At 41.8% G+C, this 27921-nt stretch overlaps 1 protein-coding gene across 9 annotated transcripts in view; it reads right to left on the reverse strand.

The window, feature by feature from the left end:
* The window catches only part of TSC2 (TSC complex subunit 2), a 34580-nt gene that overhangs the window by 4437 nt on the left and 2222 nt on the right, over nucleotides 1-27921 (reverse strand). For 4 of the 9 annotated variants that reach the window (XM_063342893.1, XM_063342892.1, XM_063342886.1 and 1 more), the window contains 34 exons: nucleotides 27539-27625; nucleotides 26762-26872; nucleotides 25793-25937; nucleotides 25541-25658; nucleotides 25001-25049; nucleotides 24470-24595; nucleotides 24052-24125; nucleotides 23578-23704; nucleotides 22779-22922; nucleotides 22414-22551; nucleotides 22097-22200; nucleotides 21226-21307; nucleotides 20167-20322; nucleotides 19724-19840; nucleotides 19058-19180; nucleotides 18572-18678; nucleotides 17802-17955; nucleotides 16933-17055; nucleotides 16446-16580; nucleotides 15683-15872; nucleotides 15157-15250; nucleotides 14702-14804; nucleotides 14385-14479; nucleotides 11691-11822; nucleotides 9746-9910; nucleotides 8967-9119; nucleotides 8693-8805; nucleotides 8058-8279; nucleotides 7024-7239; nucleotides 5290-5358; nucleotides 2925-3085; nucleotides 2081-2583; nucleotides 1165-1240; nucleotides 177-263 (listed from right to left, as the gene is read on the reverse strand). In XM_063342893.1, coding sequence (XP_063198963.1) covers nucleotides 177-263; nucleotides 1165-1240; nucleotides 2081-2583; nucleotides 2925-3085; nucleotides 5290-5358; nucleotides 7024-7239; nucleotides 8058-8279; nucleotides 8693-8805; nucleotides 8967-9119; nucleotides 9746-9910; nucleotides 11691-11822; nucleotides 14385-14479; nucleotides 14702-14804; nucleotides 15157-15250; nucleotides 15683-15872; nucleotides 16446-16580; nucleotides 16933-17055; nucleotides 17802-17955; nucleotides 18572-18678; nucleotides 19058-19180; nucleotides 19724-19840; nucleotides 20167-20322; nucleotides 21226-21307; nucleotides 22097-22200; nucleotides 22414-22551; nucleotides 22779-22922; nucleotides 23578-23704; nucleotides 24052-24125; nucleotides 24470-24595; nucleotides 25001-25049; nucleotides 25541-25658; nucleotides 25793-25937; nucleotides 26762-26872; nucleotides 27539-27625 — 4599 coding nt within the window. The remainder of the gene's footprint in view (nucleotides 1-176; nucleotides 264-1164; nucleotides 1241-2080; nucleotides 2584-2924; nucleotides 3086-5289; nucleotides 5359-7023; nucleotides 7240-8057; nucleotides 8280-8692; nucleotides 8806-8966; nucleotides 9120-9745; nucleotides 9911-11690; nucleotides 11823-14384; nucleotides 14480-14701; nucleotides 14805-15156; nucleotides 15251-15682; nucleotides 15873-16445; nucleotides 16581-16932; nucleotides 17056-17801; nucleotides 17956-18571; nucleotides 18679-19057; nucleotides 19181-19723; nucleotides 19841-20166; nucleotides 20323-21225; nucleotides 21308-22096; nucleotides 22201-22413; nucleotides 22552-22778; nucleotides 22923-23577; nucleotides 23705-24051; nucleotides 24126-24469; nucleotides 24596-25000; nucleotides 25050-25540; nucleotides 25659-25792; nucleotides 25938-26761; nucleotides 26873-27538; nucleotides 27626-27921) is intronic. The other 5 variants (XM_063342885.1, XM_063342889.1, XM_063342888.1 and 2 more) reach the window with 5 other exon arrangements.

Genomic DNA, 27921 nt, shown 5'->3' on the forward strand with positions numbered 1-27921 from the left:
GAGGGATTGGGTTATTACCTTCCTAGAAGGGCTTCATGCAGGCGCTGATTTTTTAGTGCAAGAAACTAAAGAAAAGCAAGGCTACCACAGGAGCAGGACAAATCTCACAGCTGGAGTCGTGGTGCCCAGCCTTCTGTTGAGATGTAACCATTAAAGGATTAATCTGCACAACTCACCTGGCCTTCTCCAACGTAGAGCACGGCAATCTTGTGCGTGTCGTAAGAAGGAATTTGATCCAGGAGCTGCACTGATCTTTCAAACGTCTACAATCAAAACGTTGGTCACACCTTTAAAAATTTATCTCCACACACCCACTGCCCCCTCTAAAACCCCTCCAGGACAACGACAGCACAACGTGAGCACAGATTCCTGACCTTCACTAATGTCTCCCTTGCTGAATCCTGCCCTACTCTGTTCCGCAAGGGCACAGTCCAAGGCACAGAACGTGGCATCTCTCACCACACTTTCTTGGTTTTATGCTTCAGATGAGATTAATCTGGCAAACTGCAAGGGTTAGATGCACTTGCCGTGACAAATGACATCGTACCTTCATTTCAGCTCCAGGCATGAAAAATTATCAGGTCTCTTGCTCTGAAGAACGTTTTTAGCACAAGGCATCACTTCATCTCACTTGGGCTCCCTATTGCCTGACCAGCCCTACCCTAAAGCCAGGGGGAACTATCAGCAGGAGGTCTCGGGTGCTCAGTTCACAAGAACCCCGTTCCAGCACTATTTCTCCAGGAATTTATGACTCATTTCTCATATGACCGCACAAAGCTTCTTGGCCACCTCCCGTTATCTGGGGGGCTGACGGGTTTGTCTAGGGGCGTTCTGCCAGTATCACCTACTGCTGTTTTCCTCCTGCACTCCTCCTATCAGCAAACACCAAAACTCCACAAATCATCCTGCCTCCTGGCTGGGATTCTGAAACAGCACCAGCAAAATCTCCCACTACCTCAAATTCAATCCAGAGCCATAAAGCGGGAGCCACCAGGACTGTGGGAACAGAAAATCTCCCATCTGTAGCACTGCTGGTAGGAACCACCTTTAAATCGCACCATCTGAGCTGGACATTCATTACCGTCATTTATGTTCAAAAAAAGTAATGAGGTTAGAAAAATTAACGACAATAATTAAAAAAAATAAATAAAAATCCTTGCCTACCTCATTTGGCAACAAAAGGGGCTTGTTGTTCTCATCGCCAAAGAACGGGGAGTGGTACAACTGTAAAAACACAAAGCTAAGGGCGGGGGCGGGGGAAAGAAGAAATCCTGTTACCATAAAAATTAAGTCCATTTTGACCTGTTGTATGTAAGAACATTATGTATGGAAGAGGAGCAATTAAAATGCTAACAGAGTATTTCTCATCTTCTAGAGACGCTTTAGGTGCCTGGACTACCTGCGGTTTGTAATAGACCCCTGTCATAAAACCCAATGGTTATGTCCAACAGCGGCAGCTCCCCAAATTCCCCGTTCCAAAGGCGATCTTTACACTGAACGGAGCAGCGGGAATGCACTCCTGCCTCACAGCTACGGGCGGTATTTCTAGGCTAGCACATAAATGATTTTACAGACATTTGCGTTTTACCTGCCCTCAGAGTAAAATGAAGACTGTCTCATAATGCAATTTTGGGCAACTACCAATATCTAAAGTTCAAAAAGCAATTATTATAACCCCTTATTTTCCTTTTTCTTAGTATTTTGCACATTATATTTCTTGAACTGCAAGACTAGTAATTCACCCTTTTCACAGCAAAATTAACTCCAGGTGACCTGCATTCAAGCCCCACGTGCATTTGGACCCTAATTTAGGATAGATTAAGAATATGAGGAAACTATTTATCCATTTCTTTCACCATTTAGGAGATCCATTTCCTAAATCACAAAGTTAATTTGGTGGTAGTGGGTTCAACACGCCTGTTATTAGCTCCTGAAAAAAACAGGTGATTAATCTCTCATTTTAATCAGATACTGTTTTATAGGTCCCATAAAACCAGCAGACCACTTCCAATGAATCCAGCCACGGCTACAGCAATTCTGAGCTCACCGTTTTTAGCTTCAGATAAGCCCCTCCACCCACCTCGGGTTTATTCCGGGTACTTTCTCAGCATTGGAGGCTGCTGTTCTGCTCTTGAAGGCATCTCTCTCGATCCTTTTTCCCCTCCTTGATGGGGCTGAGTCAGAGATGGTGTATCCTCGGGGCCGGTGCCCAGAGGGGGAGCGAGGTGAGGTGACAGGACCGGTGCCATCCAACCCGCCTGACCCAGTCACTCTGGCGTCCTCTCCCTTGCCCAGCCAACTGCCCAGCCCTTCCCCTTCCAGGTTCCCAGACTGGGATTTTGATTTCACTTCTGTGCTCAGCCTCCTTGTTACTTCTCTGCCATTTGCATCTTTGAGGACCTCCTGCAGCGTCTGTAGCTCGGGGGAAGAACTCGACTTGCTGAGCGGCTGGGATGGCTGGAAGGAAAGCTCCTCCAGTGTTCGGCCGTCCTCCGACGGCAGGACTCTCCCGATGGGAATTCCACCCTCCACCAGGTCTTCCGACTTCAGAGACTTTTCTTCTTGGCTGGAGGTTGAGGAGGACTTAAAAAGGGAGAAACAAAGATGAACAGTTTTCCTGATAAAAGCAAAATAAGAGCTGACGACAGTAATGCTCGAGGCACCCCTTGACACTTCCAGTGAAAGATGAGCAGAAAGGTGCCGAGTATAAAGCAATGCAGATCCAGGATCCTGAATAAAACAGGTATTTACTGCTGCCGCTCTGCGGCAAACTCTGAATTATGACTGCGTGTGCATTTTGGTATCATTAGTGAGTTGTTTCAGAGGGTGCCAAGAGGGACTTATGTGAGCACAGACAATTCTCCCTTGTCCCTAAAGACGGGGCTGTCAGACAGGACAGAACAGGTTAACCTCTTTCTTCTTACCCTGCTGTAAGATTCCTGGGGTTTACCAAACCTTTCCTCGCTCAGGACTTGTTCGGAACATGAAGTGTCAATGTCCTCACTCTCTGGAGACTCAGCTGGGGACTCGGTTTCCTTTAGCTCCATTTCCGACGGGCTCCCTTCCTCCAGCACCACCGCTGATTCTACCGAGACACAAGGCAGAAGAACTGAAGCCTGCAGAGAGGAACGGCCCGGCCGGCCCCCATCCTCTCCTCTGAAGTACCAGCCTTTTCCCTATGGGATTTCAATGGAAGGCCATATTGAATGAGTGCTCTGGTTCTTTGATTTCTTGTCATGTCAGACTTGCTCCTGGTTCCCCTTTTGTATAGAATAACTGATCACCTTACCCTCACAGCAAAGGGCTGCGTCTGCTTTGGTCAAAATAAGTGCAGTTGTTTCCAATTGTTACTGATGAACAAGCAGGGGACAGAATGAGGAAATGGGACCTTGTACATCAATGCTCGGTTATCAGGACAGACAGGAACTACAGAGATGTAAGAAAGTACAAGACTAGCATTAAAAGTTCATCATTATCCAGGCAATGAAGACGTCAGTTCTATGCAAGTGTGCAAAAAAGTAAGTTTTTCTTGTATTGAAATGCAATGCTCCTGTGCCTTGTAGTGGCCTAGAAGGAGATAAGAAATTTTACTAGGAGCCATTTACTTGCAGTTTGGCAGTTTTCCTAGTATGTCTCGGTTGAAGCAAAACAATTCAGCCCTAGACATATGAAAGGACAAGAGAGCAAGAGTCATACATGCACTGCAGCAATACTGGGAAACCTGCACGTGGCATCTGACCAGACAAATGGGCAATGAAACCACACTGACAAGAAAGCTCCTTGGAAGCCCTGCCTACGGTGGAGGAGGTTATCGCAGCATTTAACGTTGTCTCTACTCCAGGCAGTGACCCTGACCACAGGGATGAGTCTGACCAAAGGCTCCTCTTGGCCTTGCTTTTTTGTCCTGAGGAAAAGGCTGGAGAACAGGAGGCTTCCCATTACGCACACAAGGGACTGGAAGACCAATCTGAAAGGCCAAGATTTGTTTTCCAAAGTAAAATTAAAAAAAAAAAAAAAAAAATCAGCACACACAAAAAATAAAGAAAATAATCAAAATTAAAAAAAAAAAAAAATAAAAATCACTAAAGCAGCTTTTCCTGGATTGATTTCAGCTCGCAGGACCAAAGTTATTTCAAAGAAGCAATTGAGAGTTAGCATTGCACACACATAACCTTCTAAAAAAAAAATCAAAACAAAAAAAAAAAACCCAAAACAACGTGCTGATCTGGTTAGCTGTCCAAGCCAGAACACACCTGCATATATCCAGGGTTTCCAAGCTTCCCTAGCTCTTTCACTACTGCCGAGACTGCTGGTGTTTTTAAATAATGCCAGCGCTCACTAATTATTCTTTAGGTGGGAAGAGAATAACATGAGCAGAGACAGGTACAGAAAAATATTTTACTGCAGCATCTCTGTGTTGCTTTAAGGGGCCTTTGTCAACAACACCCAGCAGTTAAGAACACCCTGCTGCTCTACAGAGAATTTTCCAGTGAAGGAAAGAAGGCAGAAAGACATTTCAACCCTCTAATTAAAATCACAGAGCATTACAGATTATCAAAGCCATGGAGGTGTTGTGTTCATAAGGTATGCAATTTGACCTCCACTTCATTTAATTATGAAGCCAATTGTACCGGAGTGGAGAAAGATTTTTACACTACCATAGAGCCTCCAAAAAGCTAGAATTTAGCAGGTTTTCCCCTGAAATGTATTTCTTCTTTTTTTTATTTAAAAAAACTTTTAACCAGCATCCGTTTTAATGTCAAACTTAATATATATATATCATAGATATATATATATACACATATATATCAACTCCTTTTATCTTTTCTGTGTCCAATTGTGATGGATCCCTGTGGGCTGAGTAGCACAGGACTTCATCTCAGGGTAGCTTGTCCTGGAGCACACTATGCTGTTCTCAGAAGCGAGAGCTTTTACGTTTAGCAGACCACAAAGCCAATTGTAAAACGAGGCTGAAAATAAGTAATTTAATGAATCAAGCCACTCAGGAATTTTGACAGGTCATTTAACACTGTGCCTCATGACTCACAATCCACCCCAGCTAAATTTAAAGCTACTTTAAGAAATTGTCTGCACTTGCAAATGTTGGATCTGGCTTGGACTTCTTCATGCTAGTCAAGATCCCATTTGTTGAGAGTAATGAGACTGGGTACAGACAGGAGACATGGAAGGGGAAAATGAAGTATGAGGGATACATTTTCTATGAATCAGAGGTGTTCTTCTATGGCAATACTTTTTTTTTTTTTTTTCCTTAAAGATATATAAATATACCTGCCCAGGATATGCTCCTGTGCAACTTCCCTTGACAACTGGACTGGTACATGGAAGAGAAAGAGGCCACTGCAAAGGGAAATCAAGTGAGCAGCTACATCAAAAGGAAGGAGAGACTATATGAAAACAAAATATAAATTAAAAAGCACAGAGTTTAAAATGTAACCAAGAGCCTATTTTAAAATAAATAAATAAATAAATAAATAAAAAACAAAGGAAAGAACAAGCTGGGATAAGCTCACTAGATGCCAAAGGGATACTTCGAGGGTACAAGGTCTCAACATGAATAAGGAGGCATAAACACATTCAAACAATGCAGACTCGAATTGCTCTCTTCGAAGAACGCGTCTTCGCGAGTTTTAGAAGCAGAAAATTCCTTCGTGATATCCTAGCCCACGCAGGAAACCAGTCTGAGCTTTTCCTGAGCCACGTGCTTTTGGCAAAAGATCATTTTTAAACCCACAGAAGAGTCTGAAGAGCAGAAACACGGATAAAGATTCACATAGTTTTAACCTCTAAAGAGGAAGAAGGATATGCATATGAGAATGTGACAGCAAAACTTCCTCAAAATATTCATTCGCCAGCCAGCTCCGGCAAGTCTACTACAGAAGTTGTGTGGAGAACGTGGCCAAAATTACTGTCTCATTCTGGTGGGTCCTTCTTTCAACTAATCAGTTAGCACCTATGTACCACACATTCATAGGAGTCAATAAAAATGTTCATGGATGAGGACTTGATTTTTTTTTTTAAAAGGTGATAATTTGATTTTGACTCTCATTTTCCGTTTGTACATTCTGAAATCCTAAAATCATATCCTTTCCCTGTTTAAAATAATCCAGAAAACTAGCATTTTTACCAGATTTCCAAACAATTCATACCACTGATGCCACCTCCCCAGAAAAGCCTCGTCTGCTGTTACACTGCTCAGTTTTGATAGTGCTAGCAGTGCCGAAAGCCTCAGCCTTAGATGTTGTTGATAAGAGCTCTGAGTAGGGATTATACAAAGCTTTACACATTTCAGCTGCTGGTCAACACAAACCTCCCAACATCAACAGCTCCTTCAGAAGTAAACTAGCACCAAAGTACATATAGCGAAAAGCCCTGGCCACTATGTTAAAATAAAGCCATCATAAAGAAACTCAAGTGATTCAGACGCACCAGTCTGCAGGCTAAACACTCCGTTCAAGAGGTGAATAAATCTGCGGCAAACAGGATTTGCATTCTGCTATCTCATGCTGTAAAAGACAGCAGCAATTAACTGACCCTGGCTGGCAAGGTGCGTACCAGGCCGTTCTCCCAGGAACCCAGTGCTCTCAGCGCCCAACACAAACTCCCGTACTGAAGACAAATGGAAATGGAAACGCTGGATGGGAAGATCCATCCACGTGCGGGATGCCCAGATCAGACCCAAACAAGTGGAAGAGCGAAAAGATCCATGACTTTGTTCATTTTCATTTGGGAAACAGTTAGCGTGAAACACATCACTCCTTCAAAGAAACTCCCTTACTCCTCTCTTTCTTCTCTTTAAGAGAGAGATACTTTCCAATGGAACGTCAGAAGCAAGGAGGAAGGGAATTTTTCACTGAAAATTTCTAAGAACAAGAACTGATTCCCCTTCTCGTTGCTACGTTATTCCTCGTGCTACTGTTCTAGAAGACCTACATTTATTTCAACAGACTTTCAACAGGCTAGTGTCAGCTATGCTGGACACACTACTGGCTTCACATCTCTCACCTGTGTTGGAACGCTGGAGAAGGGATGGCTTGGCTGTCCCGGTGGCCAAGCTGGAGGAGGGGACAGAGAGGGATTTATAGAGAGCCGTTTCTCGGTGTTCTTTAAAACGCTCTGCAGCCATGAGTGCATTAGAGAGCTCTTGCAGGGGCATATTGTTAATATCTGAAGAAAATGGACTGAGCGGGTTCTCCAGACTCATTAGCCAGCTTGTGTTACCTGATAAGAGAAAATTAGGGAAGAGTATTAAGTACCCCCAACTCCAGAAAGTTGACAACTCACATCGAAAAAAGCACAAATTGTTTTGGATTTTGCAAGTAAAAAACCAAAACAGATCAAGTTCTCAGTTCTCCTGACATTTGGCAGAGTCACTTGATTAATTTCCTACTTTCAGTAAGTAGCTCCCAGTGCTCCATACTTCAACCCAAGTTCTTCAAAACACATCCCTGGTAACTCATCACTAAAGCAGACTCCCCAAAGGCATCCAAAATGCTCAGATATTGTAATTAATGATACCAGGTTATTTTCTCATGAAGCAACTTTCAGCTGAAATAGATAATTCCCTGTCAATGTTGTGTAACATACCAGTATTCCAGAATTTTGACCTTGAGCATGTCATTACTCCTCCCCTTACAGCAGACACAACTATGCAGCTACTCTAGCCATAAGCTTCACTCATCTCCAATGGAGCATGGGAAGCTAAAACACAGCATAGACAGATTTTCAAGAAAGACCACAGAGCAGTGTGAAAACAGGAAATGCAAAGTAGGGTTGATTGATAGTATCTGGCTCTATTTCTGTAACAGTATTTAATATACAAATTTATGTCCTTGCTTCAGTCTTTTCACAGGTCTTTTGTAGATTTAAAACACTAAAAAAGAGTGATTTCAAAGAATCAAGTATCAGACGTATTAGTTTCAAGAGGCAGTAAGCAATAAAGAGATCCATTTGCAAGTAAACGTGGATTTTTCTTCTTCATCCAGGCTCTGGTTTCTTAGCAAGTCAAGAGAGCTCACTCCACACTCAGGTGAAGATACCTGTGGGTCTGCGCACGAGGATTTCTGCCCATCCCTGTGTCAGCAGCGGGACATATGCAGCCAAGTTTGCTTTTTCTTTCTGCAGAGGTGTCTGTGGAGCAGGATTAGTCTTCTCTGGTCGAGATGCAGGAGCAGGAGGACCCTGTGTCCCCTGTGACGCCGAGCCACTGGGAAAATGGGAGGCTGAGCTGTCTAAGGCACCAACGCGTAAGGCATGACCACCTAGCAAGACAGACACAAAATAGAAGGGAGAACCATGCTTAGTACTAAAAATATCTCAGAAGTAATAAGTCTTTTAAGCTCCTCTAGCAGCTGCGCACAGAATATTGGGAACCTAAGAGACCTTTACCTTTTATGTTTTTCTTATAAACCATGAGGTTAGATAAACATAGGCGATTCTCACTGCAAGTGCTCACCAGTTAACCAACCACCAAAGCTTTCCTGCAAGGAAAAAGCAGGAGGAGCACCACCACTCCTAAAGCCAACAGCTGCTGCTACTTGCCCACTATTAAATACCAGACAGGTCCAGATTCTCAAATTAGTTTAGACACAGATCTCTTCAGTAGGCACTTGGGACACTTAAACCTGTGACACAGACCCAGAAATGGCAGTAAGACTCCAGGATCAGAATTTACCAGACATGGATCGGACTCTGTTGCGAGAGCTTCTGCAAACCTGCTGCCCAGCTTGAGATTCCAGTTTTGCTGGAGCTTCTTTAGTTTGTCTCACTTGCAAAACAGGGTCTGAGCTGTGGAAGAAGATATTGATGATACTGAGAGAGGAATCAGCCATGCTGGACAAATAAAACGTTCCTCTTTTGGTAAGAGGAAAACCTAAAAAGATACACTGTAATAGCGGTTTAAGTGACTTTGTTAGGTGGAAATTTCTAGAAATGGGAGCAAAAATTACCTTGATTCTGTGCTGCTTTGGAGGTCTCCAGAGTCTAGGCCAAGCAGGGACCTGGTCCCTGTTCCAACGCTTGTAGTGATGGTCACCAGCTTGTTACCAACGAGCCATGTCTTTGTCCTTCCTCCAGCCAACAGAAACTCACCCACGGGCGACCTAAAAACACATTTGTGATGAACAGAGCTCTTAGACCGCAGAGCACAGAGCCTACACAGGTGGCTTATTTCATGTAACTATGTAGGAGGTGCTGCCTGCTTTCCTTCTTTATACGGCATTTTTAACATAGCCCCTGGCCGTCAACACACACATCCACCCGGATAAGGGATGAGCCGGATTGAATATCGATTGATAGCAGTACTACTGGACACACATCACAGAGCAGAAGGGAACGAGCCACATCGGAGCTGTGTGACTCCTTCTGGGAAGGGCTAACAAGAAAAGTAAATGCCCTGCATTTGAAGCCAGCTGGCACGACACTCGGTTCTGCAGCAAAGACTGTGATTATCCAGCAAGGACAAGGAGCAAAGCACTGTTCACAGACAGCGTGCCTTCAAGGCATCTCCTTCTCGACAGTTCCAAGAACGAGGCAAAAGCTGGCTGGCTCCAACGGGCTTCTCTCATTTAACTTCATATTTAGCCAAGCCAGATTTTATCTGCGAGGAATGGCTTCAGAGCCTGGGCTTGCCAGAATCTCAGATGTGTCATGGTAATTTTCCACTAATAAAGCGAAATATGAACCTCAAACAAAACCATCTCTCCCATCGTCACCGACTGACTCCTACCTCTTAGGCACCGCAGTGAAGTTGGAAAAGACGTATCGAGCCATCATATCCAGACAGGTCTCAGTGAGTTCCAGGTGAAGATTTTTTAAGTTGTCATCAGCCTGAGCCATTGAATTTTCATCCGCAGAGCCCAGGCTTGAACTAGTGATGGATGTTTGTATCCGACTAGAAGAGAATGTTTCCAACTGACAGATCACATTGCAAAATGCTTGTTTGTCCCTGTCACCCGAAAGACAGTGTGACGCAGAACAACCTGCGATACATGCATGTGCCGCATGAGAGAGGTGGCCAGACATCAACCCAGGCCATTATAAAAATATTTTTGGATCAGCCTCATGTTGTGCTTTATAGATCGTCATTGCAGAAAGTGTACTTTATCTTGAGAGACCAAGAAACATTTAAATGTCTGCCAGCTGACTAGGTCAGGCCAGTGCTCTCTGATGTTGGTGGCCCATGGGCAAGTGCACCAAGCAAATAGTGAGCAGTAGCACCATGCTTTGAGTTTGCTAACCTCTAGTGAGGGCAAGCGTCCCGTCACCTGCAGTTTCCCAGGCAACATGTTGCCCATGAGCCATAAATTGGGGCACTCCAGGCTTAACTTTATAATTTGATTTGCTTTTTTTCCTCTGTTGCAACCCTTTCATATATTGATTTTTTTTTTCCCCTCCAAATTCAATAGCTACGTAAAACCTAATTTAACTTGAAGTAGAAAAAAATTGCACTCTGAACAGGAAATTGGCACAAGAATAGACAGCAACTCTGCCTTCAAATCAGCCAAGTTAGTTAGCAATGCAATTTAAAACAATTGCAATAACAGGCTAGATTGCAGTATTTTATTAAAACGACTCCTTATACCATCATAATACAAACTAAGCTGATATACAGCCAAATTTTTCATGACATGGCAGCTTCTTTGTCATTCACTAAGGGTAATTATCTGAACTTCTAGTTGCTAGCATTTACATATAAATACAAGAGAAGAACATCACCTAACAGATTAATGGGGATATCAGAGAATGAAGTGCCAGAATTGTATTCACAATTCAGTCACTTCAGTGTCTTTCCCCCAAATACCATATAGTTATAGTAAAAAATAAAAACACAGAAAATAAAGTTCCACTGACAGCAATCCTTACAGATTAAGGCACAAATCTTCAGGTTCAGATTTTAAACAAACATGTTAAACGCAGCAGTTTAACAGTCAAGGGAAGCGATCGAGAAGTATGTTTTAAAAACAAGCGTAAACTGTTTCATCTTTCATGTGTGCAAATCAATGTCTGCAATCAAAACCTGTTTTCTTTTGTCGTGAAAGCAATGGCTTCATATGGGCTGAGCACACACTTCACTCCCCTATGGAAAGACAAATTAAGGTCTTCACGGCATCATATTCTAGACCAGAATACTTCCATCAGCTCTCTTTGCCTCAAAGAACAAATCCTAAACTGAGGCCAGAACTATTATAACTCATAGCTTGGGAGGAGGGCTTGTACATAAGTTTGCAGCGCATCAAAAGCCTCTCCTGGGGCAAGTCACTGCTTAGAAGGCTGAAGTTTTAGTGATTTTTAATCAGGACTCTCACTTGCACAGAATGCAACCTTTTTCCCCCCCCCTTTTTTTTTAGTGTCTGTTTCTTTGTTTTTCCCCCTTTACCATCTTTACTTTGCAAATAGAATTTTTTGTTGCTAAGGCATCAGAGAACAGGGCAAAGTAACCATGCGCAACATAGGGTGTGATGCGACAACCCAACAGCCGGGCGTTGGGAAGTCATGGGATATCCATGATACTCTCCCAAAACCTTTGACTGTGGCTAAGGCCGTTTTTTTATTGCGTAGCAAAGTCATGCAAGCATCCCGCATGCAAATCCCCCCTGCTTCCACCCACCCTTGAAGTAAAATTTCCAAGTGCTGAGTTGCTCTTGGATTCTCCCCATTTAAAGTGCCTCTACCTGCGGACCACATGTTCAGACACACTGATGCTGCGGGATCGGAAGGCATCAACTGCGGAGGATTCTTTCAGCTCTTTCACTGGAGGAGAGTTATTCAAGCCTTGCTTTGCATTTTTGGCTAGTCTTAAACTACTAGGTGGAGAAGCACCAAGCCCCAAAAGAGGTCACAGGAAGGGAGGAAATCATTGTAGGGATGTAGGTTGAAAGGTCACAGGTCACAGGGTCAATATTGGGGGATCCCGGAGGGTGATGTAAAATAAAACAAATGCCAAAAAAGGAAAACAAAAATTAAAACGTACAAACAAGCAGAGCTGAAAGCATTAAAAAGACAAACCACATTTTGAAAACAAGATTTTAAACGTGCTACAAAACAAATGAAATTAGTACAAGTTAAAACAAAAAACTGATTGAAATGATAGTTGGAATACTGCGCTGTTAAACAAAGGCAAAAGCACCTGATGCTAATTTGGCACAAATTTCTCAAGTCTGAGAAGTTTTGTGCAGTTCAACCACCCCATCTCACCACTTCAGCATGGCTAAAAACCTGACTACTTCCGCAGAGACCACATCCTAAAATGCTTTACCAATACCAGATAGCAGCACATTTTTCTACGAGAGACAGGAACGTCAGCCATCTCTACCTCCGTTAGGCCTGGCCTAAATCTGAGTTTCTCCCCTGAATCTCAAAAGCACCCAGGGCCAGTCCGAGGTGCCCCTTAGCTCCGCTCAAGACACTGGGGGATACTCAGCCCGTCTATAGGAGACTGATCCTGCTCTCTGCTCTCACGGAAGGGCAAGACAACAAACATCCTCTTGGCTGTCGCTGATTGCACGATGCTTTTTCTGTCAAACAAGCTATCTTATTTCAGGTGCCTCGAGGTAACCCACTTGACTTTCAGCTGGAACAGAAAGGAAGATAAGCCTTTACACTATCGGGTGCCAACCATATGTAGGAGATGACAGCAATTAACATCTAAGAGGCAGTTTAATTAGTCAGAGCTGAGATGCACGTCTGGCCCAGTACTAATTTGGACATAACAGTTGGTCCAGCAGTTCATATCCCCATACATAAAATGCAGATATCGATTTAACCCTTCTAGCTCTTTCTAACCATGATTTATTTGCTATCCTCCTTTCAATGAATTATTACATTTCAGATAGCCACCCAGAGGGATCAGAATTTATTTGTCCTTCTCCTAACAACGTCTGACAGATCACTTTTGGCCACAACTGGAGATGTGACTGCAGAGAGCACAGGCTCATACTCCGAGATAAACACCTACACCAACGTCATGCCATTCAGCAACCTTGGGAACTGTTGGGATCTTGATCTGCTGGAACACCCAGCACCTCACTAGGGCACAGAAATGCTTATTCTTTGGGCTCAAGGAGTGAAAGGCAAGCACACAAGCTTTTCAAGCAAAGAAACAGATATCTGCTCGAAGCTATTTCCTCTCTCACTTGGCCAGAATCCAAGCTCAGACAGACTCAGAAGCAGTGGCATCCTGCCATTCTGGTGTTTCGGGTTGCTGCCCGAGTACAGCCCACGCTCCTTAGCAGAGATTTCTGTGGAAAGCGATCCAGCAGCGTTAGCAAAAGCCTTTAGATACAGTAGTATTCCAACCTGGTAGAATTTAACAGATTTTGGGAAAAAAAGATTAGTTGAAATTCTAATTTGAGAGACGAGTGTCAAAAGGCTTCTCTTCCAAGTTTCTGAATGAAAGAGGAGGAGATGGGAGAGATGAAACACAAAACAGGGTTTACAGCTATAGCATTAGGGCAGGGATGGTGTTTCTTCATTGCAAGATACTCATTGAGCCTTGCAGTTAAAAGTAGAGGCACTTTCCCCAGGGTTCAAATGCCACCATATGCTTACTGCACATTAACACTGAAGCAAGTTAAAGTGAACCAATTTAGGTAAGCCCTGCAGGTAAAAGGACATTAGGGAAACCCTGAATGCCTTCCAAGGAATATTTTCCTATCTCGGCAAATGTTACTTTGAAAGACTGCTGGCAAGATCCGTTCTGACTTCTAAAGACATTAGGCTTTGCTTAAAACTGACATAATGGCTGCAAGATTCAAAAAAAGGATCAGGACACCCAGATACACAGAAGGCAGCTGTCTGCTACCCGGCACGCTGACTTGACAGATAACTCTATGGAAAAACACAGCATTGTCTCACTCAATTTATACAGGTTGCTATTCACAATGATTTCTCTGGCAATCATTTAAATAGTCATTACAGATCAGTAATCAAAAGGAGTTAACACTATCGATATGAACATGGTATTCTATTACTTCTGGTATTACCTTCTCCATTACCTGGTACTTCTCCAGTACCATTGTACTTCTCCATCTCTGGTAGCATTGTACTGACACACATCAAACTGAAAGAACTGTTGATTTTCAAAAATTAACAACAAAAAGCCCCACACCTTACTGCAAAGGCTTACAGAACAGCCAGTGATGCCCTCATATGTACCATCAGACTGTCAGCTTGGTTTGATTCCAGCTTCTTACCAACCTAAGTTTGTCTTTTAACAATCCCTTGACCTAAAGAGGTTTACTTTGCTTGCTTAAATGCACTGACAGATTTTGGATAACTAGACCCAGCCTCCTTCAGAAAAACACAGGGAAGGGTGTGAGCACTAGAATAGGGAACAAAGGACCCTGCTGGAGTCAAATAAAATGTACCTTTTTGGCCTCTCATTCAGGCTTGTACTGCGAGCCCTGAAACTGTCCTTCTCAGGCGTGTCATCAAAGGAAAGGAGGACATTTGAGCGCAAACCCTGTCAATTGAGACAAAGAGATCACAGTTTGAACAGCTAGGACGTGCAGCTGAAAGACTGCAATCAGGGGCCAATGCACAAGAACTCACTGTCAGTTTTGAAAAAGGTGTTGACAAGAAAAGTAGCGTTTTTCTCGCTTCAAACAGAACCTTTAAACTTCTCAAACCGGTTTTTAAGTCATCATTTTTATTAAGTACTGTTTGATTCAGTAGTGTCCATTACCTTTGTAATATAGGGGACAAAGTCCTTTCGGAAGGGAAGGCGGCACCGAATGAACCACATAGCTATCACGTGATGGGCCAGGCAAACGATGTACTGGTTAAACCTAAAACAGCAGAAAGATCTCTACAGAGTTTAATGCTGCATTACGATGCCATTCCAGAACTGAACAGAAGGACTTTTCAATCTGAGAAACAGAACTGTTCCTTTAGCTACTGTAAGTATAAAGAAAAAAAAAACAACAACAACAACACAACTCAAAAGTTCTGTTCAAGAAAAACAGATATTTTGTCCAAGGTGAATACGTCCCTTTTTCAGAAAAAGCCTGGAGATACCAGAATGAGCAATATCCTATAAATAACTTGACCCAAGTACTACGAAAGAAGTACTACAAAAGAAGCATGTCTCATTCTCTTAATTTTACAGCTGAAGAAGCAGCACATTCACTATGAACTTACTTGGAAGGGTTTGTGTATGGCAGGGAGATGGCAAACACACTGGCGTACTGCTCTGCTGCGAAGTTCCTGTAGAGGTGAGGCAGCCTTGCAAGAGCTAGAACAGTTCAAGAAGAAAAAACAACACAGGTGAGGTCCGGACACAAACTATTCAAGATCACCATTCAGTTTAATTTTAATTGGTTTATTTCTTCTAAATCATCAGCTGACATGGAAGTTAACATCATGGTATCATTTCATGCTATTTCAGTTATAAGCAGCAAGGTGGAGAAAGCAGCTTCGTATTTCCCATCACTGTACGGCTGCACTACACGAAGTACGTCTCTTTCTTCAGTGTGTGCAAGAAAAGCAGCAACAAACAAGAGATAAGCAAAGATTTATATCTTGAGGAGGGTGCAAGGGCACGACCAAAAACCAAAAAACCGTCACAATGCATTCCACGTGACTAACAATCAAAATACCCATATTCAGTGCAAACAATACATGTACAACTATAGAAGAACAAAAGTAAAAGAACGTTACAACTTACTTGAAAGGAATTCTAAGAGAGGGATTGCCATATTGGCTGTAGCGGAAATGTGAGTTAATTTGACTATTAAGACAGGAAGCGCCTTTATGATGATGTCGGGCATCTCGACACTACAGACCGAGAGTGCCACGACGCACTGGTTTGCACAGCGATAAATAAGACCATGTTCCAGGCAATACACTATTTCGCGCTAGAAGAGTAAAAAAGAAAAAAAAAGTCATAATACAAGGAAAGAGAAAACCTCTGATGTGCCATCTCCTGACTTCAGTTAGCATTTCAGAAAGGCTTGCAAGGTACTGCTACTGCAAGGCCTGTATGATGCATATGAATTCTTGTCCAAAACGCACTAAGACAGAACCCTAAATAATGCTGCATGTATTCTAGGCCAAAATATTAAGATGAGACTTTAGTCAACTAAACATTTTAGAAATTAATATTTAAGTTTCTGATCAAACAGGATTTTTATGTTTATTGGGCTCTTCCAGCAGAAGGCAAAGTCACTTAGCAACCTGTGAGCGGGATCAGGTTTGGATGGAGAACAGCGAACCCAACTGATGGAACAGTTACTCCTGCACAAAGTTAGCAAAGTACTTTTTTCACCCCTGACCCCCCGCCCCGCCAAATACAGCAGATGCAGCTTTTTCTAACGGGAAAGGGCAGTGCTACTTTGCATTTAAGTCTCCTAATCAGCGAGTATGAGAAAATGCTCTAGCATTCAGGCTCAGGCCCCGTCCCCCCCTACACCCTCTTACTTTCCCCATACCTGTTTAGCTTTGTCCAGATAATTATGATAAGATATTAATGCCGTCAGTACTGGGACTACAGCCAGATGCAGATCAGTGCGAGAAAAGCCTTCTGGGGTACCATGAAGCCTGTCGGTAGTCTTCTTGTCTGTGAGCTGACACATCACACTAAGTTAGAACACCTCACACTAAAAATACCCTCTAAAAGGCAGTAGACAACCACCGCCCATAGCTCCGTTTTCAAATGTATACATACATACATAGAGAAAAAACACTCATTATTACCTAATTCTGTACCTAAAACAATCCTCACAAAAAAGGAAGATGAGTGAGGATTAACAACCGGTATGCTAATCTTCAAAATACTAGACCGAAGAAAAAAAAAAACTTTAAAAAGCCCCCAAGGAAAAAAAGCCCAAAACTAAATAAAAAAACACCCAAAACCACCCAACTTTCAAGCAAACTAAGGATCTGGTGATTATACGTTATCAGGGTGCATGGCATTACCATGTAGCTCAGTGCAGAGGCCAGGAGGTCTATATTACAAGGAGAGGTTAAAAATAGCACTTTATAGCGAAGGGATTCAGGTAATTTGTTGAGGACCAACTTTAACACCTTCCAGTCTGTCTCCTGGAAAGAAAGAAAAAGTTCAGGTAGAAAATTTTTCTACAATTTCAGTTCAGTTTGAAAGTAAGACCCAGCGAATTTCAGACAACGTGCCATTTCCTAGGCAGATGTATGTCTTGTCATGGTAGCTACATAAAAAGAAGTGGCATTTAGCTATCACAAGTTACTTCCCGTCTGTCATCAGCTCTAGGTGTAATACTGGCACCGCAAACTGGAAGACAACTTGTATCCACATCTGACTGAGCTCAAAAAGACAGAGCCAATATTCAAGTCTCCCAGCCACTAGCACTAATTAACCTCCAGAGCAAGACAACCCCTCAGCACATAACTACGTCCAACACAACACTACTGAACCATTTATATTTACAGCTTATTAGCAACCAAAACATTTATCAATTTTCAAAATATTTCAAAAACTTGCAGTAAGAGGGTTTCTTTTTTTTTTAGTTCCAAATGCCCTTTCAGAAAGGATGACTTATCTGATCTTTGTTTAACAAACACATTTTTTGCTCTTGGCTGCTCCGAAGCAGAGTGAAACGAAAGCTTTGCTTAGTTTCTGCAGAGCTGAACTGGTGCTCCCACTGGTGGTTGTAGAGCTGCACGATTACAGAGATTCTGCCCAAGAGGGAGGATTTACGTACTGCTTTTCAGATGTCATTTAGATACTCTGGGATAGAATTCTCCAGCCAGCTCGTTTAAGTTGATGTATTTCACATGAAGATGACAACTGTCATTAAGAGAGGACATACTTGCTTCAAACACTGCAGAAGGACACCAAAGACCATCGAGTACGGCAGATGTCCTATACGAATGGTGGCGTTTTGGGAAGGTACACTGGGACTTCCTGAAGGCGGAGAGAGCGTACCAGTCGGCTTTTTCTCAGAAGCCCTCTTCTCTGCTTCTCTACAACATAGAAAGGAAGAAAAATACATGTAATGTAAAATCAAGATCAGAACAGCCTATTCACGTGGCTTACAGTGCTACCCTAGCCAGCTGAATAACCGAACAAGAATATAAATTGCATTTTTGATTAAAAACCACAAGATTGCCCAGTAGACAGACAGCAATAAATCAGTTTGGTCAAGTTAAGGATTTTTCTATCCAGGCCCTAGCAAATTCAGAAAGATATCTTCTGGGGCACGCTACACAAAGAACTTCAGACCAAGCTATAAAAACAAAAATAGTCATATTTGTACAAATCATTGAATCAAACCTCAATGTGAAAACTGGTTTCAGGCAGGAAATTGCTAATATTTTTGTGAAGTTTCTTGAGCAGGAACAGAAATTTCATGTCTGAGATTGAGAGCTCTGTAGGTACGTGATATGTAAGAACAATTCACCAATGAGTTATTAGTTGAGACAATCCTAGGCTGTAACTACAGACTTGTCTAGCAACTGATTCAGCAGGATTTGGAAGATTTAGAAAAACTGCAGATTGCTACTGATGGACCATTAAGCTCGTGCAAAAATACCAAGCAGTCTGGAAAACAGCTTTTGCTTAATGCAATGAGAAACCTACACAAAATCACACAGACAGTAAGGGCTGAACCTCACTGCTCCATCCTTGTTGGAAAGGCCAAGACGGTGGAGGGAGTCAGCTCGAAGCATCAGCAGGAAATCAAATACCTGCAACAGAGAATATGCTGGAATCACTCAAAACCCAAGCCAGCGGAATACTCTCCCACCTCCTTATGGGATACTTCTAGAATTTTTTTATTTTTTTTGTGTGTGTGTGTATGGTTGAACTTGATGATCTCAAAGGTCCTTTCCAACCATGAAGATTCTATGATTCTAGAAATACAAAGGGATTTTTAATAGATGCTGTGGCTAGTTCTGTAGGAGGGATCACTTCTGGTGTTACAGTACATATACATACTCTTATTAGCCAAGAAACATTTAATTCTACTTCTGCCAAGCTCTAGAGCCCACATTCCCCACCTGACAGCCAAGAATTCCAAACACAGCATGCAGCTCTCGAGCTGAAAGCATAGGTTACTGCTCATACCTGCAATCTGATGCTGCTAGCAACAGCAAGGCTGTATGCGTATATATAATGACGTTGGACATGGTGAATCAGCATCTCGTACACTCGCATTGCGTGGCTGGAGGGTAAGCTGTAGAGTTTTGTCTACAGAGGAACAGAAACACAAATCAAAAGGTAGGCTGACACTTGTTATTCAGAAACGTGTATCTGCACTGAGAAGTCAAGAAAAACAAAGCAAAAACTTGCTTCGGAAAGCAAGATGAAGAGACGGCTCTGGACCGAACCTCTGTGAAGGCTCCAGAGCAACTCTGCCTGGCTCCAGGAGGGCACTGGCTGGAACAACCAGCCCTTCACAACTGCTTAACCATATCTCACGACACGCTACCCAAACACAACGGATCTATTCAAGGTTACGAACCACTCTGTTTCTGCTAGTTTATGAACACATCTGCCCCCAGCATGTGAAAATGTGCTCCTATTCACTGTACAATGGAAAATTAAGAAAATAAAACATTTAGCAAATTCATACAGTACCCAAAAGCAAAAGGAATGACCAAAATCAAGAAAACATTAAGTGAATAAAAAAACAGTTGGAATATTTAATAGTGAGAGAACGGTTATCTAAAAAGCCAAGTCCAGCAGAAGACTATTCTGAAGAAGACACGTTTAATGCTCTGCAGCATTTACCTGAAGAATTATCAGGAGTCCAAGAACTGCTGTCTTGACATCCTCCAAAGAAGCTGAATACGATAGCAAGTCCCTCTCTTCCAGTTCAGAAGGAGATGAGAGAGAATGTGCAGCCACCTTTTTAAAAGAAAAGCAGTGCATGGTTTAAATCTGCAACACATCTTTTCTTTATTTCCATCCTGGAAGGTCAGGAAAGACTAGAGCAAGTCATCCTTGCTGGAAATTCTGTTAGCCCTGTCCGGGAGCTTGTGATGTGCATTGACAGGGTTTCTAAAGCACCCTTCTGCTCTGCACTTCAGATCTGCATGCTCCAAAGCCGTGTTACAATACCCTGCTGAGCCACGCAACTGGTAACAGCCACAGGTTAGTCTCCGCAGTCACAGCAAGAGGATCTGGCAGAAGATGTGGTGATGCTACCGACAATTGACCAAACCCTGCCTCACCTTTTCTATGATATCCAGCAAGCTGTTGAAGTGATGTGTGTTGCAGCCTTCAGCCAGGTCTACAAGTAGCTGAGTGGCCAGTTTTCGGACTTGATGGTCTTTATCCTCTGGAATGTGAGCCAGCTGAGAGATCACAACCAAGTTTATCAGCTCTTCCTGCAAGAGGACAAATCTTAATAAGCCTTGGCATTTTGCTGTCAGTTGTTCAATCAACATCTTAAAGATACAAATAATCACAAACAAAAGAACACTGATATTCTGCTATGAGGCTTGTTCCTCAACTAACTGGTTCCTTGATCTTTCCTTTTCCATCCAATTAGTATTTCTGTACACCATCCCTCCAAATATTTTTGACTTTGGGTGAACTTGGATTCAATGCTTTGGTTTTCACCTGTCCTACAGAGTTGATAGCGTAGGCTCAAACAGACTGTTGACAAGGGATTTCTAGGACTTGTTTTTTTGAGAGAACATTATGTTTTCACAAATCTTGAAGGAATCCAAGAAGCACCTCTGACCCTTCCTGTCCTCTGACACTCTGGGTACGTTCCATGGAGCTGAAGACACCCCCAGAGCTCTTCTGTAACCCCTCTCTTAAACAGCTTCCATCTTAGATTCCAATTAAACTGCAAGCACCAAGTCAATCTGCTCACGTCAGATTATGTCCAGACCTCATCTTTTTACAAAACTTTTAAATAAATGCTGTATCTCTCACATTGACTTTCCTTTCTCCCAAAACAAAACGTATACGTATTTAATGACCGTAAAACAGGGATGCAATTATACAACCAGGTATGTCTTCAAAACACAGCAGCTCCCACTGCAAGTTGCACATACCTGTATCCAACTAAGGACAATTAAAAGGCAAGTCCTCCTACAAGCATCCTAAAGAACATGTCTATTGTGTGCAACATCTGAAGCACAGTTCGGTACATTCCCCAGTTCTGTGCATTCCCCAGTGGCAGAGATGACCTGAAGCACACCATAAAACATGCCTCACCAAAGACTCTCCCACCCACTTAAGATCTCACACGTGATCATCAAAAACAGATAAACACAAACCTCATAGAACTGTCTGTTAATACTCAGGACAAAGGACAAGACATCCAGAACTTTAATACGAACAGCACTACGACTTTCGTTCCTAAAATGGGAAGAGCAAATTCAAGATGAATAAAATACAGTTGCTGATATTTAGGGAAGGGGGGAGAGGAGAAAAGGAAAGTAAAACTAAAGTAAATTAAGACATTTCTTAAGAATTAGAACAATAACAGTTAGAGAGCCTTCAGTTAATGACTCCACATGCAAAATCAGATTCAAGAACAATTGGAAACTGGAATCCCAATTCAGCTTTTACTAATTCTGGAGACCTGTGACTGCAGGTTTCCCAGTTCCAATCCAAACTAGAAAGCACATGTCAGAAGAGCAAGTGCTCTGGTAAGCAAATTTAAAACCAAACATATGGCACTGAGGAAGAGCTGCTCTTTGGCAGCATTTCAGAGATGAGAAAGAAGTTTGTTATTGCTGTACATTGATATTTTAGAGCACACGAATACTTCTAGGAGTACCAATTCAAAACCAAACTACTTTAATACTGGATAACCATATGCAATCCTGATGGTTAACAAGAAAGTCTTGTTTGGCGTCAGAATTACAAAGTGCTGTGGGGTGGAACACACAACTGCCTAAGCTAATTGGAATAGCACCATCCAATGGAAATAAGTAACGAAAAAAAAAACAAAGAAGCATAAATAACTCAATGGAAAGTTTTTCTTCTGTTAAACAAAATCCTTTTATGTACTGTGCCCTGGAACTACCATACTTAGCAGTCATTTACTAACATTAAAACTTCAGAAAACAGAATCACCTAACATGAAAACATGGCATGAAACATTTGGAAGTGACTTGTATTCACAAAGTAATGATTTCATACCTGAAGAATCTCTCCATTAACATCTGCAGGTTGTGAATCCAGCCATCTTTGGCGGGATGAATGGATTGAGCTCTGTATGTTATCAAGTTTAATACAGAAGATTCCTTTAATGGAAAGATCAAGAATTATTTTTTAGTGTATAAGCAAATACAATATATCCATTCCCCCAATCCCCACCCTGAGAAAAAGGCACATATAAGTCCTTGCTGTGATTTTCTGACCACTTGCTATTTTAGGACTCTCAACTTCCAACTGTACTGAGTAACAAAATGGTTTAAACTGGCAACTAAGGAAGACAATAATAAGTAAAATCTTACTGGTCTCTGATCAGCACATCTTTCCACCAGCTCAAAAAATCTCTCTTCAGAGCCATGGAATTCATTCTGGTCACAGAGTTCTTCTACTGTAGTCAAAAGATCATGTACAATGGACTTAAGTTCTTGGCTCTCCAGACTCTGAAACAGAGACACAAACATTCCTAGACGACTTCTATCTTATCAGAAAGTGTGAACTTTTAAATACAAACAGAAAACTCGGCTGAGAAGCACAGTACTGAGAATTAGGCTAAACCTTCATTCAGCTTCAAAGTTCACTAGAGTGTACAAACAGGAGATCAATTTGCACAAATATTTATGGCAAGGTGTTTTGATTGAAAGCACATCAAGACAGGCTCAACACTTACCTGCAGCTGTTGCAGTAATCGCTCCATGATGTCCAAAAGGATATCCCACGTTACAGCTTGCAGCTCCTTCCCATACTTCTTTATTAGACGTGTTATGGACAGAACTATCTCATAAGACACAACCGCATTGGGACACGTCATGGCCTGGAATAGAAAGCATTTCAGTCAGTTAACAGTTGGAAAGCAGCGATCATAAACCCTCTTAAATTCAAATGAAACACACCCTACTAATTAGGGACTTAGCCTGAAGGTCTGAGATAAATATATATTCAAGTCTATGCACACAAAGGGCAAAGCAAAGAGCCATTTTACAAAGTGCAGTTACACACTCTTGCAAACAGCTGTAGATCAGATGTCAAATACAGTCCCATCTAACAGAGCAGACACATGAGGTTAAAGCTGGTAATTCCTGCTTGATGCACTTCGAGGAGAAAATTTTAAGAGAGCTCTGAGGCTGTCCCTGAAGACACAGTCCCTGACTTTTTGTACCACACACTAGAAAGAGTGAAAGTTTTTGCTTTATTTTTATTTTTCAAGCTGTAGAACCCACAATGTAGGTATTTGATAAAAAGAATTCAGATTTTGCTTTTCTGACCAACACAGATATTCCAGAAGGAGGCCTCAGTTTCAAACTTAAATCCTCTGTTGTTTTACTGTTTCCCCATGCTCCACCCCATACCCAATTGCTGTCTCTCATCTTTCAGGCATACATGTGGTATAGGGGACCACGTTTTTGTTCTAAATTTGCGCAGGTCCAGATGTATACCTGAATAAAAGTTCTTCCACCATCCCATCATACCTTGAGGAACGAAGGCAACACTGAAGTTGGGGAATTCTTGAGTGAATTGAGGCGATGAGCACCCCACAGAGCCATCCCAACAAAGAACACAGCTCCTCTCAGCAGCGCTGCATCCGCCATGTAAGCTCTAAGAACAGATGGAAGGAAAGTCTTAGACCATGCTGCAGTTATTTTAGCATACAAGAGTGAATAGGAATATATGCTGTCACAACAGCAATTCCCAGCTGTTACACATCAGAGTTTTGCACAGCAATTTGCAAACATTAAAAGCAGAAACATGTAGTACAACTTTAAAGAAAGGAAAATTAAGTTCAGAAAAGCCAAAAAATAAGCACTTCAGCAGCATGACTAGGAAGGGAATTCACTTCTAAGCATAAGAACCTTCAGTTTGTTCTAATGAGGTCAGTGACTCCCGATCTATCGCAACAGGATCTCTACTGAATCCCTTGGGTTTTTTAGATACATCTTATTTACCTGTCTTCCATGATCCTGCACATGTTGTAGATGGCACTATGTCCCAAATGAGTTCCCAAAAGGTTGCGCATAAGCTGCAAATTCAAAGAGAACACTTAAATATACAATTGTTAAAACACTCATTAGCCTAAACATGCAGTTAGCTGGCCGATCATGCCTGCTTATGGTAACTAAATGTGTCCAAGCTGTTTCTGTGCCACAACAGAAGCCTGTCACATCAGCTGAAAGGAAACTACGGGTAAATTCCATGGACATGACAAGACTTACACTAACAATGTGCTGATCCCTTAATACTTGAAATTTAATTTACTTTTAAAACCAAACTGAAATTTATGGCAGATGTGCACAGGGACATCTGACATTTCATCTTTGAGGCCAAAACAGTGACCTCATTCAAAACAAAACTACAAGTTCTGACCTTCCAGCACGGCTCGCAGAGCTCCTTCACATTGATGGTACGGCACAAAGTGATGATAAATACTGGCAGGTTCTCTGATGGCAGACAGTTATAGCAAACAACTGCATCTAGGACTTGCAAGGAAATCTTTGGGAAAGAGAAAGACAAAACAGTTAAACGCTTCTCTACAAATAAAGCAGGTCAAATCCTATCCTGGCAGACCAGGAAATCTTCTGGAAGTCACAAGGGATACGGATGTGTTTTTTTAATTTAAATTTTTAAATCATTGCAAGATGGAAAGAAAACTATAAAAAGAACTGTTAAAAAATTATTCACTTATGAAATTTGTCGATGCTCTGTTTTAGAATAAAATGATTGTTGATGTATGAGATCCAATGGCTTACAAATACTTCATAACATTGTATTAGCTCTCTTGTAAGATGCAAATAAACTGAGAGGAGAGTCTGATGATTTGATTTTGTTTGTAAAAAGTTATGGTTTCAAAAAATTTCAAAGAACTCTAAAGTACTAAGAGAGACTCAAATTACTGACCTCTATGTCCACAGATGATGAAGTCTGAATGCACAAGAGGCATATCTTGCTGTTGGGAAAGAACATTTAATTATAATTGTTTGGTTAATATGATTTTAGGCAAATAACAAAGAGCCAAAGCAGGCAAGTAAATCGGCATGTTATTTTACTCATCATTCCCCTTACTGTGGCATTGTTGATAACACTCTTAGAGACACTGAACACTACAACCTCTTTTACAAAGCCAGCTTAAAGTTGCACTTAACTGCAACTCAGTATGCCTACACTAATACAATAACAGAGACCCTTTGTGAGACTAAGCAACGCAATCAGGTCCATCACGTGAAATGGGGAAAGCACATGCAGTTGAACTAAAACAGATCTGAACTTCGTTATAAGAACTGAAAATTAAATATTTGTCAGAAATGTGAGGTACGACCTGGAATGGAACAAATCCAGAATGGACGAAAGAGACTCCACTTATCTGTTTATTGATCTGCAACTCTCTCCCGTAATTTACCAAGAATAAGCACGTACGAGCTAAAAAAAACCCCAACTTACTGGACCATGTCAGCTACATAGTCTTCCAGATAGCAGCTATTGAATTTCACGAGGTTCACTAAAACCAGAAGGAACTCAGAAGACAAACCAACATCCATCCACTGTAGTACAAAGTCAGCTAAAGAAGGAAAACAAATTGTTATAATATGCTTTCTACCCAGAATTATTATCACTACCTTTTTCTCGTATCACTGCATGCCTGTCCCTTGACTTATTCCCGCCAAACTGAAGAGGAGTAGAGACAATACTCACCTAACTCTTCTTCTAAGTAGGTGATGTATCGTCCATTCTCTGTTAGAGCTTTGAACACTTCAAGCCGTTCATGCAAGTCTTCATTGGAGGGATAGTCCTTAATAACCTTAAAAAAATGTGCTCTGAGGATCCCTAATCTCTCACCCTTAAAAAAAGAAAAAGACGGGGCCAGGGGAAGGAATAACGTGTCACTAATGGAAAAAGACATTAAGGCCTGGACCTTATCAAGGTCTATAACTGTATCTTTATGCTTGAAATCATTTTCTTTTCCTACAGCCTATGAAAATCTCCTGAAAATACCTCCAACCTCTACTGGCTACTGACAATGGCTCAGGTCTTCTGAATCTGTTATGTCAGCACTCAGGGCTGGAAGCGTTTTGTCCAGCAACATACAGACAGCATCCAATACACAAAGAAATCCATGGAAACTGCAACTAACAGTGCTGCCAGTATAGCATTTACAAAACAACAACCCAACAAACCAGAATCAATGCCTATTCTTTTCATAAGCATCTACCCCTATTTGTTCAGAATACTGAAACCTAGAACTTTGGTCTGATACAGTCTTACGTTTGTACAGCCTATTATGAAATCTGAAGAATTCATAGTATGCTTAACTTGGCCAGCCTAGAAAAGTATCTGATACAGAACTGCTTGCATGCTTGACATGCTGAAACATCAAAACCAGCTGCAGACTAGGACTAATAGGTCTGGGCAAAGACCATATAAAATTTGCTATACTATGCTGAACTAAACCCCAAGTATTTCCTCTTTTTCAAGAACGTTGCCCTAAAACAGAAAAGTTTTTTATAAGTTGTATGAAAAGTTTTGCTATGAGGTCAAACCAAGACTTAATTTTAAATGCTTCCTCTTCCCTTTTACTAGGCACAACCAAAATAAGAAACATTCATACTCCGCACAAACCCTAGTTTAAGTGTAGTGTTTCTTCTACAGTTTGTTTGTTTTCACCTGTCCTTGAACAATTGACTTCAGCAGATGAAGAACAGCATGTCTGGCTTCGGCGGGGCGCTCTGGCTGGAGCATATCAGCTACCACTTTCCATATTGCTTCCACTGCATGCTGAAAAAAAACGGAGGAGACAGGTAGTAGCAGCTAAGCTTCTTCTGGGATCTTTACCCAGTAGGTCAGTCATTAATTATGGCAAGTTACCAAACAAAATCTCCATGGATTTCATGTCCAGAGTTCTCTTTTCTGAAGGACGCTCTCATCTGCCCGGTCACAAGCTCAGATGAACGACATGAGACACCCCAAATCCCATCCTATGTGACAACTTGCACCCCAGTAACTGAAGCTCCTCATTCACACACTTACTTCAGTGTGAACATTTGTGCAGAAACCTTCACCCAAATACAAGATGAATTTAAAACCAATTTGAGGTTGCTCATTAACAAGACAGAATGACCTAGTAAACCCATCTTCTACAGGATTAACATGATCTCCGGTGAACTGTCCTGAACAGGCCTGAATATTTGCAGTGTTCTCCTTCCATTCAGTTCAGGAAGCCCGTCAGCTACGTCCTGTCTGCTCCACTGTTGGTAGCTTGGACAAGACTAATTTCCTTGGCATGTGAGCCATCCTTTTACAGGTCTGGACAGCACAAAACAGCTTCTGGGATTAGCAATTTTAAAAGGCTGTTTAAACTACAGGAGCCTCTTACCATAGGTTAAGAGCTGTTTTGCTTAAATGTTCATCCTTCAGATATTCACTGAACACTTTGAAACTTACCTCTTCGATTTTTTTAGTTTTTGCCACTTCGCAAATTTGACTGATTGCTCGTATCCTATTACTTAATCCGCATTCTATGCTCAGTTCCTGGAAAGAAATGTAGAAATAAGCTAACAGTTTATCTTACTAGAAACACTTAGCCATTTCTCAAAGGGGATCATGAACCACCGAAAAATGAATTACACATTTGTCCAAAATGATCTAACCATTAGTCATCACCAGAGCGTTTCAGGAATTTGTCCAAAATCTTTTTTTCCATTAGCAAATGATTTGTCAAAACTCAAACTTTCACAGAACTGGAGCCAAGCAGCTTTTCACCTCCAGGACAGAACATCTAATTTTCTTCAGAAAAATTAATAACTCGCTGGCTGTGGCGCACGCCC

Source organism: Chroicocephalus ridibundus, chromosome 8, assembly GCF_963924245.1.
Source record: "Chroicocephalus ridibundus chromosome 8, bChrRid1.1, whole genome shotgun sequence".
Classification (NCBI taxonomy): domain Eukaryota; kingdom Metazoa; phylum Chordata; class Aves; order Charadriiformes; family Laridae; genus Chroicocephalus; species Chroicocephalus ridibundus.